Here is a 17,904-nt window from a genome sequence, read left to right as displayed (position 1 = left end):
TGGTCGCAGGGGAAGTCGTGAGTGTGCAAAGCCTCTGCTGCACCTCCCAACGACTATGCAGATCCACATAATGAGGTCCCTAACCAGACCGTGACCTACTCTCAGTCTCGGCCCCTTTTCTCTAAACCCGGACCTGTAGAAATTCCAGCTGTCTGCCCCGGGGTGCCCCCTGCCGACCTCTCCTCACCGGGCGCCCGGCCACCTCCACTCCCCATACCCACTGCAGCCACCTGGTTTTCTTGCCTGAAGCCAAGGGCCTCCACGTCTCAGGGCCTTTATACGTGCTGTTCGTCCTGCCTGAATGCACTTCCTACCGCTTCGCATAGACAAATCCTACAGACCTCGAAGAAATGAAACCCTCCTTTTTCCCAGGCCCCCTCCTCTGCTTCCCACCCGCCGGCCCCTCTGTGGGGAGGGGAAATCAGGCCGGGGCCCCACACAGTGGGATTCGATGCATGACCGTGGGGACCACGGACATCCACTGGCACACCCGCTCTACTCAGGTCCGTGCAGACTCGCCCCGGGCGCGGGGCTCGCGTTTCCACGCGGATTCTTCGCGAGCAAAACTCCCGTGTGCTACGCGGTGAGGTTTGCGGGCGGGGTTTGTTTGTTTTCCTGTCTCTGAAGTTCCTTATATTTATCGTTACTGTTTTGTGTTCACATTTTTTTAATATTAATAACGCCAAGGCTTGATAAACACGCCCCAGCACTTCCTTCCCCCGCCGGGCGGGGCGGGGCGGGCGCGTCGTGTCCCATCCGGCAGCCCGGTGTGAGCGCGGCGCGCTTTCTCCCGGCCAGGCGGAGGGGGCGCCCGGGAGGGAGAGACCCCGCGCGGGCGACGGGTCGTGAGCAGAGCTGGCCCCAGGGCGCATTCGCTTCGGGCCTGGGGTCCAGGGCGGGGTGGGGAGGTGGTCGGGGTCTGTGGATCCTCTGGACAGCACGACTCGCTTTCTGCTTTTAGTCACAATAATCGCCAACGTGCTGCGAGCAGTTACTTCTGGGTCCGGCTGTGGCTGCGCCCCTCATCTCATTTAACGACTCCTTTAAAACCCCGTTTTACAGATAAAGAAACTGAGTCCCCACTAGTGAGCGATTCAGCCCGCCCTGCGGCAGGAACAGAGGTGGGATTCCGGCCGCCGGGCGGAGTCCCCTCCCCTACGGTGCGGCCCCGGGGCGGCGCCTCGGCTTTATCTCCGGATGCCCAGCCGGTGCTGACCCCAAAAGGAAATGGGCGGCGGAGGGCTGAGCGAAACCCTGGCCTCGTCTCTAGTCTGACCGGCTCGCCTTCCTTCCCCTCCCCTCCCCCTCTCTGGAGGCTGGAACCTGGCCGGCTGTCCCTTCGACGGTCAGAGGAGCGGGGATAGGGCGGGCAGGACCGCGCCCCCCTGCCCGCCCAGTCGCTATTCTCTTCACCTCTGGCCCCTAAGACACACCCCCATCGTCCCCTCCCAGACTTCGAAATTGTTGACTCCTCCCAGGAAACCTGCCCTACCCCGCTTACCCCGCCCACCACTCCCACCACCCCCTCTCCATCCCCCGGCATCGGGGCTCGCCGAGGTGCCCCCTCCGCGCGGGCGGGGTGGATGCAGACCGAGTCCTGACACCCGGGCAGTGCGGGCTCTAGGGGTCTGTGGGGAGTGAGTTGCCGGTGGAAGCGTTCTGGAGGGTGGGGTTCTTAGGGTTTTCCCCGGGAAAGAAAACCCACACCCAGCTGCTGTCTCCCTTACCCTCTCTGCTACAGCAGGTGGGGTTCGCCGTGCAGTTTAGTTATATGTTTCGTTGGTTTGCACTCCAGGAGAAATCAAGTCATGGGGACTGTGAGTCAAGAAACACTGGGACTCAGCCAGGCTCGGTCTGGCAACTCGGGACATCATCCAGCATTCAGCTTCCCCCATCTGACAGCTGGGGTCCAACCCGGGCAAGTGGGTAGGCAGCATGTGGAGAGAAAGACTGGACGCCCTGCCCCGAGGCACACCTGGTGCACCTTCCCACAGGGCAGGGTGGATGCCGAGTGAGTTGGGAGGTCTGGGGGTGTGTAGTAATAAGAGTTGTGGGTGGACGTTTTGGGGGAGAGTTAAGGTGTCAGGCCATTCCCAGCTGGAGGGGCTGGAGGATTCTCTAGTTAGATCTGAACATGGCAAGGGCGGGTGGGGAAAAGCTAGGAGGACCAGAGCTACTGGGGAAGGGGCAGCCTTTTGGGTAGGGAAGGGTCCAGGCAGGGGAATGACTGGCCTTGGCCTGACCTCATGGCTAACCCCTTACCCAGGCCCAGGGCTACCCCTTAGCTGGCCCTTTGGTCCCCTCCCCCTTCTTTTCCCCCCAAGTTCTAAGTTCCAAGCTTGACTACTCATGTGACCAGACGGCCTGTTTCTCTGGGGAACTCCCAACAAGGTTGCATGTCTCTAGCTTTTGCACACACCAATACACAACCCCAACTCCTGGCATGCTCACCTTCCCCTTGAGGGTTCCCCCTCCATCTATTCAGTTTTCAAAATACTGTCTAGTACTTGATCTCTGGACCTTGCCTCGTTTTTTGAAGGTGTGCTGACACACCGGTGTGTAGTGGTTTACTTATCCTCCACCCCCCCCCCACTCCCCCCACCCCGCTCCAACTCCGCCAGGTAGTCTTTATTTAGAGACTGCGCCTCCCTCCCCCATGTCCAGCATAGGCCTGGTGCCCAACTAATGCCTAGAGAATCGTTTAAAGAGGTGGACAGGGGGTACAGCTGGGGGCACCTCCAGGAAGTAGGAAAAAGGGTCTCCCCTTTCTCGGCTACCTGGCCCCCATTCATCCCCTCTTCCAGTTCCCGTGGGCCCCAGCTTCTCCAGGGCCAAGCCAGGAGAAGAGGATTGGGCAGCTTTCTAGTCTGGGTACCTCTCCATGGTTGTGTGGGGTGAGCCAGACCTGTCCCATCCCGGTGCTCTCAGAGGGCCCCACTTGTTTTGTTGCCCTTTTAAGAAAGAGGAAATTCTTCTCATAAACAAGCGCCTCAACCTGAGTGCGGAGCCCGACTGCCTGCCCCGCCGCATCCCCGGGAAATCAGGGGTGCTTCCAGGCACACCGCCCACTCCAAGCTCAATCTAGGGGGAAAGACTGGTGGCCCCTCCACGCCGCTGCTCGCCACCGGGGCTGGGAGCAGGGTGGAGGCGCGGGCGGGGGGGGGGGTCCCAAGGACTTGAAGAGGCTGGAGGAGGGACTTGGGGGAGCCTAGAAACAGCTCAGGGAACGTCTGTAAAGTGCAGTCCCTGGAAGGGGCGAAGGGGCGCTGGGCCGCTCCCTACGGCCAAGGGGGTTCCCCGCCCACTAAGCTCACCGCTACCCTCCAGCTTGGGCGGATTCCGAGGCCCCCGGGCGCGAGGCCGGAGCGACCGCCTCCTCTTTGGAGGCGGAGAGTACCGGCGCTCGGGACCGTCCCTTACCCCTAGGGGGAGCTGGGAGACAGCGCCCTGGGGGCGTCTACTGCGCGGCGTGGGAGTCTCGGCCGCCTGGTCCCCTGGGGAGATGGCAAATGAATTGGGCCTCGGAGGCATGGACTCTTGGGTTCTTTGAGACCTGGTGCCCCAAGGGAGGAGAATCACGCCTCCGTTTTACTGCCTGGAAAATGGGTTTCGGGTGGAACCGAAAGGCTGAGGCCACTCCAGTGAGAGCAGGAGCGAGAGGCAGACATTCGAGGACGGGGGACAGTTGATAGTTCAGTGATTTTGTGCTTGCCTGTCTCCATTTCCCTTCTCTTTTGGTTTAAGCGGTTGTTGTTGTTGTTGCTGCTGCTGCTGCTGCTGCTGCTGCTGCTGCTAAGTCCCTTCAGTCGTGTACGACTCTGTGCGACCCCATAGACGGCAGCCCACCAGGCTCTCCCGTTCCTGGGATTCTCCAGGCAAGAACACCGGAGTGGGTTGCCATTTCAGTCTCCAATGCATGAAAGCGAAAAGTGAAAGTGAAGTCGCTCAGTCGTGTCCGACTCCTAGCGACCCCATGGACTACAGCGCACTAGGCTCCTCCGTCCATGGGATTTTCCAGGCAAGAGTACTGGAGTGGGGTACCATTAGCATTTATTTGGGCTTCTCCAGTGGTTCAGCGGTAAAGAATCCTCCTGCATTGCAGGAGATGCAGGATATGGCGGTTCCCTGAGTGGAGAAGATCCCCTGAAGGACGGCATGACAACCCACTCCAGTATTGTCTAGAGAATCTCATGGGCAGAGGAGCCTGGTGGGCTGTGGTTCGTGGGGAAGCAAAGAATCTGACATGACTGAAGGGACTAAGCACAACAGCATTTATTTAGCATTTTCAGACTCTTATTTTAAATCAGTTTGGAGCCTGGGTCCCACCCTAGACTGGGTGGGTCTGTCAGGTCACTCCTGTGATAGTGCTCAGTAACTTTTGGAATTATGATTCTTTTGTTTTTAAATCTGAAGTGCTAGGCTCTGCGTTCAAGTGTCTTATTTACAACCACTCCAAGGTAGGTGTCCCCATTTTATAGTCAAGAACACTGAGATCTGAGCTAGGAAATAGCAGGTCCCTATGGAACTCACGTTGGCTGCCTTCCAGAACTCCCTCTCCGTCTTGCTGTGCATGCACACACACACACACACACACACACACCCTTGTCTGGCAGGCCAGTGTGTCACACACACACAGGTCCCTCTGGAACTCACGTTGGCCAGCTTCCAGAACTCCCTGTCTGTCTTGCTGCCTTCACACACATACACACACACACACACACACACACCCTTGTCTGACAGGCCACTGTGCCCACTCATTCCACCCGTGGCCAGGCCCTGGTGGGAGCTCATCCCGAGGTCCTCCCCTTCTCCTGATCCTCTTCAGGAAGCCCATACAGGAAGCGTTGGTGGGAACTGTGGGCCAGAAGAGTGGCTCCCTGGGTGATGAGACAGGTCCAGACCTGAGGAAGGGGTGGCTATGAGGAGGGGAGAAGACCTACGAGGAAGCCCCGGGTGCATCCCCACTACGCCCTCCATCTGTGGTCTCCTCTCCTTGCCTCCCCCATCCCCCAGGCACCCGCCGACCCATCAGTACCAGGTAAGTGGTGAGGCCCAGGTAGGCTGCGGCCAGCAGTGCTACAAGGCTGAAGTAGGCAGGGTGGGGGAGGCTGGGCAAGTAGCTGATCACGAAGTAAAGGTTGACGGCGCAGACCAGCACCATGATGGAGGAAGTGATAACTTTGCTCACCCTTGGGAATGAGAGGGAGATTCAGGATCGGCTGCATCTCCCTCAGGGCCCACAGTCAGCCTGGAGGTAACTAGGGCTTCCCTGGGCTGTGGGGTCTGGTGTAGACCCCTGGCCATTTTCTGCCTCCTGGGCTGGCCAGGCACCACACCGGCAGGATTTGGCAAGAGTACAGGCTGAAGTGAGGGGGAGGAGCTCAAGCTCTAGAAATAGCCCCTGGCTCAGGATTCCAGTCCTGGCTCCTCCCCTTGCTAGCTGTGTGACCCTCGGCAGGTTTCTTAACCTCTCTGATCTTATCAGATATTCCTTATCTGGAATAGTGAGAATTCCTACCTCTTGGTGGTTGTGAGGATCAAGTGCGATAAGCCCAGTGCTGAGGTTGGGGAGTACTCACAGGCCATTGGCAAACTCCTGCATCAGGGCGGGCATGCTGGTGAAGGTGAGGATGGGCAGCACAGCGAAGGGAAGCTGGGGAGAGTCGGAAGGAAGGGGCTGAAGGACCCTGCCGTTAGAAAACAGTGAGGAGGGGAGGAGCAGGCCAGGGCTCCAGTCACCCTCTGCTTCACTGTGCAACCTTAGGAAAGTCCCCTAACCACTCTGAACCTGTTTCTCCACATCCATTGCTTCCACTGTGTGTGCTAGCCGCTCAGTTGTGTTTGACTCTTTGGAACCCCACAAACAATGGCCCACCAGGCTTCTCTGTCCATGGGATTTCCCAGGCAAAAATCAATTCAGTTCAGTCACTCAGTCGTGTCTGACTCTTTGTGACCCCATGGACTGCAGCACGCCAGGCTTCCCTGTCTATCACCAACTCCCGGAGCTTACTCAAACTCATGTCCATCGACTCAGTGATGCCATCCTAATCATCTCATCCTGTCATCCCATTCTCCTGCCTTCAACCTTTCCCAGCATCAGAGTCTTTTCCAGTGGATTCTTCGCATCAGGTGGCCAAAGTATTGGAGCTTCAGCTTCAGCAATAATCCTTCCAATGAATATTCAGGACTGATTTCCTTTAGGATGGACTGGTTGGATCTCCTTGCAGCCCAAGGGACTCTCAAGAGTCTTCTCCAACACCACGCAGTTCAAAAGCATCAATTCTTTAGCGCTGAGCTTTCTTTATAGTCCAGCTCTCACATCCATATATGACTACTGGAAAAACCATAGCTTTGACTAGACGGACCTTTGTTGGCAAAGTAACGTCTCTGCTTTTTAGTATGCTGTCTAGGTTGGTCATAGCTTTTCTTCCAAGGAGCAAGCATCTTTTAATTTCATGGCTGCGGTCACCACCTGCAGTGATTTTGGAGGAATACTGGAGTGGATTGCCATTTCCTTCTCCAGGGGATCTTCCCAGCCCAGGGATCGAAGCCAGATCTCCCACTGCAGACAGATTCCTTACCATCTGAGCCACCAAAGAAGCCCCAAGGTTGTGGGGGCTCCAAAGCAGAAGGAAGTGTTTGGGGGCTTTGGCCCCAGACTATCTGAGTGTGCATCCTAGCTCTGCTGTGCTGTGCTTAGTCGCTCAGTTGTGTCTGACTCTTTGTGACCCCATAAACTGTAGTCCACCAGGCTCCTCTGTCCATGGGGATTGTCCAGGCAAGAATACTGGAGTGGGTTGCCATGCCCTCCTCCAAGGGATCTTTCCAACCCAGAGATCAAACCCATGTCTCCCACATTGCAGGCAGATTCTTTACTATCTGAGCCACCAGGGAAGCCCCCAGCTCTGCTACTGGTCACTTAATTGCGTGCATCAGTTTTTCCATCTGCAAAATGGGAGTAATGGTGGTTCCTACACCCTGGGGCAGCTATGGGTAGTACCAGAACCTTGTAGGTAAAGTGTGTTTAGAATAGTGCCTGGGAGGTGGGGGAGTCTGGGGAGGTAGGGGATTGCTGTGGTTCCTGTTTGGCCCCACAGGGCGGAGGAGGTGATAGGGCCCGCAGGCTCACCAGCAGGCTCTGCAGCACATTGAGCAGGTCGTTGAGGCCTGACAGGTCCCGCAAGTCCCTGAAGACAGCCAGGAGCACAGTGGGCAGGATGGCGCAGGAGCGAGTGAGCAGGACTCGGGCGAAGCGTGACCACCGCAGCTTCAGGAAGCCCTGGGCCATGCAGGGGGAACTCGGTGGTGGGATGCAGGACTGGGGTTCCAGGGGACGAATCCTCCATCCTCCCTCAGCCCATCTGATACCTGCAGGAACCCTCTATTTTTCCATCATTGAAATGGGGGCAGCTCTGTCTATAGTTGGTGGTGAGGGGATAGATGGAGGGAAATTGGGGGCGAGGTTTTCCCCCCTACAGCTGATTGCTGAAGCCTAAACGGTTTTGGAGAAAAGGCCCCTATTAGTCCTGGGTGAGTCTCAGGCCTCACCTCCCTAAATCTCAATTTTCTCATCTGTATAGTAGGGCTTATAAGGGTACCCGTTGGGCTGCCTTAAGGATCAAGGAGGCCCACATCCGAGTCCTGAGTGGTCTGCCTTGTGCTCAGACACCGGCCCGGCCCAGCCACACCTCCATCACAAACTGTCCCGCGTAGGTGCCGGTCATGGTGGAGCTCTGCCCAGCAGCCAGGAGACCCACGGCCCAGATGTACAGGGCTGGAGGACCAAAGAGGCAGCCCAGGATCACGCCCTGGAAGGAGGGGTGTGGTCAGGCCATGGACCCACCCCCTTCTCACGCAGGCTCCGCCCCTGAAGTGGGCGTGGCGAGGGGGAGTCCCGCTGGATGGAGCCCTTCCTCGCCCAGCCCCAGCCCTGCCGTTGGCTTGCTTACTCCTTGGTAAATGTCCACTGCCACGGTCAGGTTGTTCCTGGGAAAGATCGGCGCGTAGTCGTGGAGGCTGCTGTCGGCACAGATGTTGAACTGCGGGCACCGGGCAGTAGGAAGGAGATGTGAAGCACACACTCAATACTGGAAAATCAGACCTCCAAGCCTTGACCAAGGGTTGAAAACTGGTGGCCCACAGTCTGAATCCAGCCCGACATATTTCACTTGGCCAACACATGTTTTTCTTTAATGTGAATTTGTTAACAACATTTACAATTGAGACGCATTAACAAGCCTGGTTTCTAGCTTCTCTTTGATGGTGAGAGCTGGCATTACTACAGAGACACAATTGGCTGGCAGTGACTCAAGCAGACCCACAGGCCCTGGGACCCACTTCCCACAGCTCTGTGACTCGGTTGGTCTCAAAGACGATGTGTGACTATAGTTTGCCATCCTGTTTAGATCTCTCTCCTTGTGCTAAGGAGCAGAGACTCACGGAGAGGTATGACCTCACAAGGTCACACAGCAAGGCACCCAACAGTGCCTATGTGCTCGGAGTCTTGACTAGTCTGTTCTGACCCCATCACCCCCCTTTAGTGCCTCTGGATAGAGATCCACCCCAAAACTGAGACAGACCCAGGTCCCAAATCTCAGAAAGCCAGGGAGGAGCTGGTTGGTTCCTTCTCTTTCAGAGTCCACTCAAATGCCATCTCGTCCTAGAGGCCTCTCCTGGCCACCTGACCTGGGCTAATGTAGAAGCCCCTCCCCCACCACACCCCCAATTATGTTTCATCACCCCCTTTATTTTCTTTACAACATTGTTCATATTTTCCTTTGAAATCAGTCAACTGATTGGTTGATTTTTTTCCAGTTTGCTCACTGCCTTCGAAGTTAATCTACAAGAGGGCAAGGTCTTTGTATCATTGGCTGTTGTATTCCCATGGTCTAAGACACTAGCTGATACATAACAAATGCTCAATAAATATTTGCTGAATGAATGATGGTTTATCTGCTAGTAATGAAGAACTATCACTAGAAATTCAGGAGAAGAAACTGCTTGCATATTCCCAACCCCATGCTCATCCTTAGGCAGGCACCCCCTCCCAGAAGTTTCTCCCCACAGCTGGCTGGGCAAATCCTGCCCACTCTTCAGGTGCAGCTGGAATGCTGAGTCCTCGAAGACTCAGCTCCTCGCCCCCCGCCATCACCTCCCCTGGATGTGTGTGCCTTGGAGCCCCTGGTGTGGTGGTTGACCCTCTACAAGCCTACAGGGGGCAGCTGTGTCTCCCCAGTGGGGTGGGAAAGGGGCTCCCAGACAGAGGCCAGTGTCAAGACTCCCTCCCCTACCAGTGCCTGTAGTGCAAGACAGAGACTCAAAGGGCTTAGCTGCACTCTTTGGAGTCCCCTGCAGAACTTGAGGAGCATGAATATATGGGGTGTGCCTCACCGCAGCCTGGTTGGTTTGCTTGTAGAAGGCTTGCCCAAAGACAGCCATGACAAACAGGTTGATGAGGAAGGAGACAGACAGGGCGATGGTGGCTTCAATCAGGAAGTACATGTTGGCCTCTCGGATGTCCGCCCGCCGGGACCGGTCTACCTCTCGAGACTACGAAGGTAAAAGGACGGAAGCATCGAAGTCCCTTAGAGTTGTCCCAGAACTCTCTACCCTCACAGTCTGCTTACGTTCCCCCAAACCCCGCTCTTTCTAAAGCCCCCTTGCATGATAGTCTGGGATAGTCCTTTGTTTCTGTCTCAGGACCTTTGCACTTGCCGGTCCTTCTGCTTAGAATATCTTCTCCCCTAATCTTCCTTCCCATCCTTCACGTTTCAAAAGCCACTGCCTTAGAAAGGCCTTTGCTGGCTACCTTTTCTAGGGGAGCCCCCTCCTCAGTCATCCTCCATCATGCTGCTCTGTTTCGTTTCCTTCAGAGTATCTTTCACAATCCACTTCTTTCCTTTACTGTTGACTTGCTTATCGTCTGCCTCCCCTACTAGAAATGCATGCTCTAAGAAGTCAGAAGACTTATCTTTTCCCTCACTGATCCTCAGCTCCCAGCACACAGCATACCCTCTCTATTATTATATATTGAATAAAGAGTGATTCACTTCCCTCCTCAATTCAGAGGCAGGAGTCGAGGGGGCGTGGCTTCAGCCTTGGGGGCGGGGCCAGCATGGCTCTAAGGGAGAGAGCATGTCTCCCTCCCCTCCAGTCTGCTCACCTTGACCAGGGAGGAATGCAGGTAGATGTTGTGGGGCATGATGATGGCGCCAATGATGCCCACGGCTTGCAGCAGCTCGGGCTGGCCACAGCCTGGGCACGAGGGCAGGAACAGGCCCTGAAGCAATGCTCCCTGAGCAGGCTGAGCCACCACGTACTGTGGGGTGAGTGAAAGTCCCTCAGTCATGTCCCATTCTTTGTGACCCCGTGGACTGTAGTCCATGGAATTCTCCAGGCCAGAATACTGGAGTGGGTAGCCTTTCCCTTCTCCAGAGGATCTTCCTGTGCTGTGGGGAGGAGCCTCCTTAGGCCCCACTCCACCCCTGAGTCTCCGTTCTTACCCTCCAGTCCACTTCCAGAGGCTGGAGTGGGGGAGAGGGACTGGTGGGGTGGGGTGCAGGAATGGGGGGGTGCGGGAATGGGGGTGGTGGGGTAGGGGAATGGGGGGGTGAGGTGGGGTGGGGGTAGGGCATAGCTAAGGTCCTCTCCCCTGTCCCGTTGGGCTCTGCATGGGGCAGAGTAGGGTGGCTTTGGTGCAGGCCCCTGTTATGGCTCTGGCTTCCCACCTCATAGCCGAAGGTCAAGGCCATTATGGTAATAAGAAATCCAAAAAAGGCTTCCAGCTTCCGCAACCCTAGGGTGAGAGCAAAGGGGCTGAACAACAACAACAAAAACCACCCAAAACCAAAATTGTAACTTAAGCAATTATTAATGGCTGATATCCTGAGCACTTTGTTCCAGGCACTGTGCCCCGGACTTGACCAGTGTTACCGCAATGAATCCTCCCCACAGCCCTGTGACCTCTGTGCTAGTCTCTGCGTGTTGTAGATGAAGAAACACTAGTCTAAGTTGCTCAAGGCCGTGCAGAGCAAGGTTGCTCAGAGCTCTTCTCCCAGTTCACCAGAGTACCATTACATTCATTGCCAGCCCCCTCCTCGCCCGAGTCCCGCTGGGGATGAGAGGCACACACCCACCGTAGTTATCGAGGAAGAGGAAGAAGAAAGTGTCCACGACGGTGATGAGGACACCACCCCAGAGTGGGATTCTGAAACCAGAGTGGCCTGGGTCAGCCTAGCCCAGTTCAGGAGTCTGGATCTCCCATCCTCAGGGCTGGAGCCGTGGAATGGGGCCTCCAGGGAGCAGGCACTCAAGGGGCCCCAGACAGCTGAGGGAGAGGGGAGCCAGGGTGCTGGAGACCTAAAATGGCACCTCCATGCTGGGCAGGGGACCAGCGTGGTAGGGAGCTTGGGGCTGCAGTATTGAAGCCTGCAAGATGACCAACATCTGTCTGATTTGCAGCAAGTCGCTTTACATATCTGGGTCTGTGTTTCCCCATCTGGCAGATTGGTCAATAACTGAGTCAGAGATGACTGCAGGATGAAGTGGCCAGGGGGAAATAGAAGGCCTGGGGAGGAAGCAGCAGTTGTTCCCAGCCCTGGGCTGAAGAACTAGGGCCCCTCTGGAGTACCGTCCGGCGGAGAGCAGACTGAATGCAATAGCTGTGCCAATGACTTCCTGCATGTCTGAGCCCACGATGGCTAGCTCGATGGTCAGCCAGAGGAGAATGCGGGGCACCTAGGGGGAGGACGTAGTCCCGTCAGCAAGGCTGTCTCTTGTCTCAGTCCTGCACTCACCTGTCTGCAGCTGGCACTATATGCCTGGAAGCCTGCAAACTACATTTGCAAGTTGGCTTTGCCAGTTGGCTTCATGGTGCCATGGTGGTTTCACGTGTAAAATTAGTTACAGAAGCTTCAATTAAATAGAGTCGGGAGATAAGAAGGGGAAGCTTCCACACCCTTCAAAGATAGCAGAACCCAAGAGACAGAAGACTCTTCTTTCCTGGAAAGGACTTAGGCACTGAAAAGTCATGGACTCTTTGTTTGCTATCAGCCTCCCTCCCACCTTCCCTTTTCCCTCCATAAAAGCGTTCTCCTTCCCTTGCTGTGTAGAGACCTTGCAGGTGGCTCCCCATGGCTACAGACCCTGAATTATCATTCTCTGCTGATACTGAATAAACCCATCTTTGCTGGACACGTATCTAACCTAAAATATCTGATTTAGGTCAACAGTAAGAAATATTTAAGGAAAATTAAAAAACAGGTAGAGATCTTTTCCCTCTGCTTCTGGAGCTGGCCCCAGCAAGGGCACCGTGTAGTCTGGGCTCCAATCAGCAGTGGTGGCAGTGTTTCTAGAAGCTCGACAGCAAATGATGGTCCTCGGGTTTCTGTCCAGCAGCTTCCTGATCTCTGGGTAACACCTCCTTCTCTTGCTCCTTCAGCTCTGTCAACACCTTTGGGACTACATCCTGTATTAGATGCCTTTGACTGATCCAGTGGTATAATTTCTGTTTGCTTGCCTGGACGCTGTCAACAGCCAAGTCCCCAGTGTCCACCCCAGCCAATGGTTATTCCACACCAATTTTGCCACCCCCCACCCACACCGTTTTTGCGCTTAGGCAAGTCACTTCCCCAGGTTTCAATGTCCTCTTCGGTAAAAAGAGCAAGATACCTCTAGCGTCCCTCTCATTCTGCATTCTATTCGTTTGAGCCTCAGCCTTATCTATCACGTGGACTTGCAATGCTCCACTTGAGATGATATTTTTATTTGATCATCGAAGCTTTCAATGGCTGTTTGGGATTTCGAAGCTACAGATGCTTCCTGTCCAGGGGCACCAAGCTCACCTTAGGGTAGTAGAGATGGCAGACCTCGCCCAAGTCCTTGCCTGTCACCACGCCCAGCCGGGCAGCCAGTCGCTGGCAAAGCAAGCCCAACACTGTGGCCCACAGCAGCACCCAGAGCAGCTGCGAGAATTTAGGGAGAGGCCGTCAGCCAGAGGGGCTAGTTTCTGATAACCCCTGAATTGCTGGGACCTTCTAACCTAGGACACTCACTGGGGAGAGGACGGGGGAGACAAAGCTGGAAGACAATGCCCCCTACACCCCACATTCTGGCCCGACTGCCCTGGAGACCCCTTTCTGGCCCATTTGAACTTAACACCTGTTCCCAGCAACACTGGCCAGGCAGGCCACTCTGGGGAGTTGTGGCAAAGCTGGGGGTCTCCACCCACTTAGCCTGGTCACCACCCTCCCCATGGTGCCCCGACTCCATCACTTTGAATCCAGCCACAGCCCCAGCCTGAAGATCCGACTCAATGTTTCCTGGGTCCAGGAATGCGATGCTCATGAGGAATCCAGGCCCCGTGAAGGCCCACAGCTTCCGCAGGCTGAATGCACCCTGTGGAGGGGAGTGGAATGAGGGGTCTTGGGTGGGCCCAGCTGGCCTTGGCCAGCCCCCAGTTGACACCTTCCCAGGCTCAGGGGCCCAGGCTGGCCAGCCCTGCCTTCGATTCCCCATTCCTGGAGCTATCACCTGGAGGGTTAGTGGAGCACATGGGGTGGGAAGGATTTAGGGTTTGCTGAGTCACGGCAGATCGGCTGTCTGGATGGGTCAGTTCTGCAGTCTGCACCTGATTGGCCCGCCTCATGCAGGCCCTGACTCAGCAGATCCTCAGAGCCCAAAGGGGAGCTTTCCTGGGTCAGACCTCCCTGGTCCAACTCCTCCCTCTGCAGCACCTTCTCAGACCACAGGGCCTCCTCTCTGGAGTCCACCAAGCCGAGGGTCTCCCCACCCCATTCCGGGGAGCCTGAGTCTCTCTGAAGACTCTGGAAATGCAGGATGATGTGTCCTAGGCTTCCCTGGTTGCTCAGACTGGAAAGAATTTGTCTGCAGTGCAGGAGACCTGGGTTTGATGCCTGGGTCAGGAAGATCCCCTGGAGAAGGGAATGGCTATCCATTCCAGTATTCTTGCCCGAAGAATCCCATGGACAGAGGAGCCCGGTGGGCTACAGTCCATGGGGTCACTGAGAGTCCGACACAACTGAGCAACTAACACACACACTGTCCCAGAAGCCAGCCCGCCGGCTTCACCTCTCCCCATGCCCTTGTCTGGTTCCTTTCCTTAAATATTACAACAAATCCCTGAGGCTGCAACGCAAACTCATCCCAGGTCCTTTCCCCTTCCTAGGAGAGCTGAGATTCATTTAAAAAGCCACTTGGTAATTTTTAGACAAATTTTAAGCGCCCCAGCTAAGCACTTGAGGACAGAAGCAGGAGGGCGCCAGTTCCCATCGTCTGTCACAGCTGTTCAGAGCCCGGAGGGACTGGCCCTGATCTTCAGGAGACCTCCCTCCCTCCCCAGGCTGGTGAGATCCCGCATGATCCGGTGCATCCTGAAAGACCTCAGGAAGTCTCCAGCGTTCTCACCGATTCTGTATCCGGAATGGGGATCTTCTCACTTAGGTAGGTCCCTCCGGGAGGTGCTTGCTGTGGCTCTGGACTGGGTGGGCTGGAGATGGAGCCATATCTGGTCCCTCCCTGCTTTGGGGGGCCCGTGTCACCTGTGAAGGGCCCCACAAGCCTTGGTGAGTGACCTGCCTCTTTCTGCTGGCCCAGGGTTAAAGCTATCTGTCCTCTTCCCCACCTGCTCCTGGCAGACAGGAGAAATGAAGGCCCCACCAAATAAGAGCCTTTCATTCCCATCTTGGGTCCATCACCTCCACCCATGGACCAGACACTCCAGTAGACGTGTGAGAAGTGGAGCCTTCAGGGTTCCCTCCTTCCATGGGAGGGCAGAGATTCCCAGATCTACTTCTCTCTCCACGCAGGATGTGGAGAGGGACGTGGGTTCCGAGCAGGCGATACTGACACCACCACGTGCCGTATCCCTGCCGCCTGCAGGAGCCAAGGAAGCTGCAAGGGCTCCAGGTTCACAGAGACAAGGCTCTGCCCTTGGAGGTGTGAAGAGCCCAGCCCCAGGCTGGTGTCTGGATTGTGGTTGAGATCCAGACCCCCACACTGCAGCAGGGACTTCCCTTGCCCGCCCTGACTCTCCCCATCACACCCCCACTCAGGCTCTGTCCCTGGAGGGGGCTGCTCACCTGACATGAGGACCGCAGGCTCGGGCACTCTCTGTGCGAGTGGCTGGCGTGCCGGGCAGCCCCTCACGGGCATGGCAAGCCCGTGCTTCCTCTCTAGGCGGTGGCGATTGTGCGGGTCCACGCCCTCTTAGCCATCCTCAGCTGTCCTCACACGCAGGCACGTTGTGAAACACTTTCCAAAGGCAGAAGTGGCCAGTTCTGGAGGAAGGGTCTGGGTGGCCACAGCAAGGACATTTGTTCCCCTCCTGGCCTGAGCCCCACAACACCTCTGGCTCCCTTCCAGGCACTCTGAGTTCTGCACCTCTCCCAAGTTAGCTCTGATTTTGGACAACTTCCTGCCACTTGGGCATGCATGTCTAGATCACGTGACTGCCCGCTAGCCCACCCTCACCCTGTACAAGCAGTCAGGTCCTTCTCCTTTTTAATCTTGGGTCCCATGGCCACGGGGAGGAAGGGAGTTCTGATGGCTGTCTAGGTCTCAGTGTCCCACTGAGTGCCTTAGAGGGAAAGATCTTCCGGCTACTGCCACGGGGACATACACTGAAGATTCAGGCCAAAGAGATCCCCAGAAGAAAGAGGCACTGGAATTCTGGTCTTGGTTCTGCCACCGATCCACTTGACATTGTCACCAGATCACGTCTTGTCTCTGACCTTGTTCCTTCTGTTAAGAAGGGTTCAGTCTAGCTAAAAGGTCAAAAGGTGCCCAAGGAGGCCAGGCAGGTAAGATAAACTATGAGACAGGTTGGGAATGAGAAGAACAGTGCTGGCTCAGTGCTCAATGACAAACGATGCTCAGCCTCAGTATCAGGGGGAAGTAATAGGGAGTGGTGGTGGTTTAGTCACTAAGTCGTGTCCAACACTTGCGACCTCATGGACGTAGCCCGCCAGGCTCCTCTGTCCATGGGATTTTCCAGGCAAGAATACTGGAGTGGGTTGCCATTTCCTTCTCCAGGGGATCTTCCCAACCCAGAAATCGAACCCAGGTCTCCTGCATTGCAGGCAGATTCTTTACCGATGGAGCTATGAGGGAGGGAGGGAGGGAATGATGGAGACAAAGGTCATAAACTCTGTCTGAAGAGGGCAGTGCTCACAGAGTTCCAGCCAGTTGTCATGTGAGGATGTGGGTCCACTGTCACTAAGTCGTCTGTTTTGTCAAGGATGCTGGAAAATTTATGCAACATATGCTGTTTGAATACTGGGCTCAAATGTTTTGCAAATATTGGGTGACCTAAGCAAGCGTTTCTATGGGCCAGATTCCACTTTAGGATGATCAATCTGTTAGCTCTAGACCCTTCCAGCTCCCAATCTCTTCTCCTTGCCAGCTGCCAACTCCTTTATCCCCCCACTTACCTCCCTCAGAGTCTTCTCCCTGCCATGCCCACTCATGTCCTCTATCCTGTATCCTTTCTTTTCTGCCAAGAAGATTTAAAACTCGAATTGTCATGGTGTTTCCAACTCCAAAGTCTGGACCTCCAGACACAGAGAAAATCAGGGCTTGTTCCCAAGCCCAGGCTTGATCTGGGATGTGATGTTTCCTCAGGTTGAGTCAAAAACTTGAGCCAAAGCTTGGAACCCCAGGATGGGGGGAGGCAGCCAATTTCCTGGCTCCTCGTTGAAAAGAGAGGCTGGAGGGACGGGAGAGGCAGGGGTAGAGGGGTGAATGGTTGAGTCACGAATGACAGAGCAGCACTGTGGTTTGTCCATGTGCAATCCCGTTGCTCAAGTCACCAGCCTTGACCTCTAGGGTTTACACAGGTTTGCAATCACTACTTTGGACTCACGTGGGGTGGCTGGGGGATAGGGCTGGGGTAGGAGGCTGTGATGGTTTAATTTTTGTGTGTCAGTTTGAGCCATGGGGAGCCCAGTAATTTGGTCAGACATTCTAGGTGTGTCTGTAAGGGTGTTTTTGGAGGACATTAATATTTGAATTTCGAGCCTAGTAGGCTATAGTCCATGGGGTCACTAAGAGTCGGACATGACTGAGCAACTTCACTTTCACTTTTCATTTTCATGCATTGGAGAAGGAAATGGCAACCCACTCAGGTGATCTTGCCTGGAGAATCCCAGGGATGGAGAAGCCTGGTGGGCTGCCGTCTGTGGGGTTGCACAGAGTTGGACACGACTGAAGCGACTTAGCAGCAGCAGTAGACTAAGTAAATCAGATTTCTCTCCCTAATGTGGGTATCATCCAATGAATTTGACAAGAACAAAAGGCTGAGTAAGGGAGAATTCTCTCTCTCGATGAGTGCCTTTGAACTGAACACTAGTCTTCTTCGGTCTTCAGACTTAGTTTGGACTAGAACTTATATATCATCAGCCCTCCTGTTTCTCAGACCTTCAGACTCAGATTGGAATTGTATATGCCCTTGACTCCAGGGTTTTCAGCTTGCAGATCTTGGGACTTCTTAGCCTCTATACTCTCATGGGCCAGTTCCTTATTATCTATCTATCTGCCTATCTATTTATATTTTCTGTTGGTTTTGTTTCTCTGGAGACCCTAAGACAGAGGTCGTCCTCTTTGCATTTTTTGAGGCCTGCCCTATAGTTAGGAACTTGGTGAGTGTAACTTAATGACTGATTAAATCACTGATTAAATCCAGCACAAACTCTGCCTTACACAAGAGGCAGTATGTGTAATGGTTAAGAGCAGGGCTTTCTGGCCAGTGTCTCCATGAGCCAGAGCTCTGGAAATCTGCATAGTGGTCCCCTCAGATCTGGAGTTGTTGCTGAATACTAAACCCTATATGCGTAGAGTGAAATTGCATGAAGCCCAATTCGATCAAAATGGATCACAGACTTAAATGTA

At 55.0% G+C, this 17,904-nt stretch overlaps 1 protein-coding gene across 1 annotated transcript; it reads right to left on the bottom strand.

Moving 5' to 3' along the window:
* Positions 1-4,252: 4,252 nt before the first annotated feature.
* SLC11A1 (solute carrier family 11 member 1) lies at positions 4,253-15,359 on the bottom strand. Its single transcript, NM_174652.3, has 15 exons — positions 15,099-15,359; positions 14,425-14,558; positions 13,273-13,395; positions 12,843-12,962; positions 11,630-11,736; positions 11,136-11,206; positions 10,728-10,795; positions 10,163-10,318; positions 9,391-9,549; positions 7,950-8,039; positions 7,689-7,808; positions 7,130-7,279; positions 5,580-5,653; positions 5,036-5,189; positions 4,253-4,901 (listed from the first exon to the last, which is right to left on the bottom strand). Exons 1-15 carry the CDS (start codon positions 15,103-15,105, stop codon positions 4,788-4,790), a joined length of 1,647 nt encoding a protein of 548 aa, NP_777077.2. The 5' UTR covers positions 15,106-15,359; the 3' UTR covers positions 4,253-4,787.
* Between the last annotated feature and the right edge of the window lie 2,545 nt (positions 15,360-17,904).

This window comes from Bos taurus, chromosome 2 (assembly GCF_002263795.3).
Source record: "Bos taurus isolate L1 Dominette 01449 registration number 42190680 breed Hereford chromosome 2, ARS-UCD2.0, whole genome shotgun sequence".
In the NCBI taxonomy this organism is placed as follows: domain Eukaryota; kingdom Metazoa; phylum Chordata; class Mammalia; order Artiodactyla; family Bovidae; genus Bos; species Bos taurus.
The sequence above is the reverse complement of the archived record's forward strand: the minus strand, read 5'-3'. Positions and strand labels throughout refer to the sequence as shown.

What these genes read in the sequence shown, in the direction of transcription:
- SLC11A1 (NM_174652.3), bottom strand. An exon ending in CAGTGGACATTTACCAAGGA is followed by an intron (nt 7,809 to 7,949) that starts GTAAGCAAGCCA and finishes CCCTCCTTCCAG; the next exon opens with GGCGTGATCCTGGGCTGCCT. An exon ending in CAGGAGTTTGCCAATGGCCT is followed by an intron (nt 5,190 to 5,579) that starts GTGAGTACTCCC and finishes CTCATTCCCAAG; the next exon opens with GGTGAGCAAAGTTATCACTT.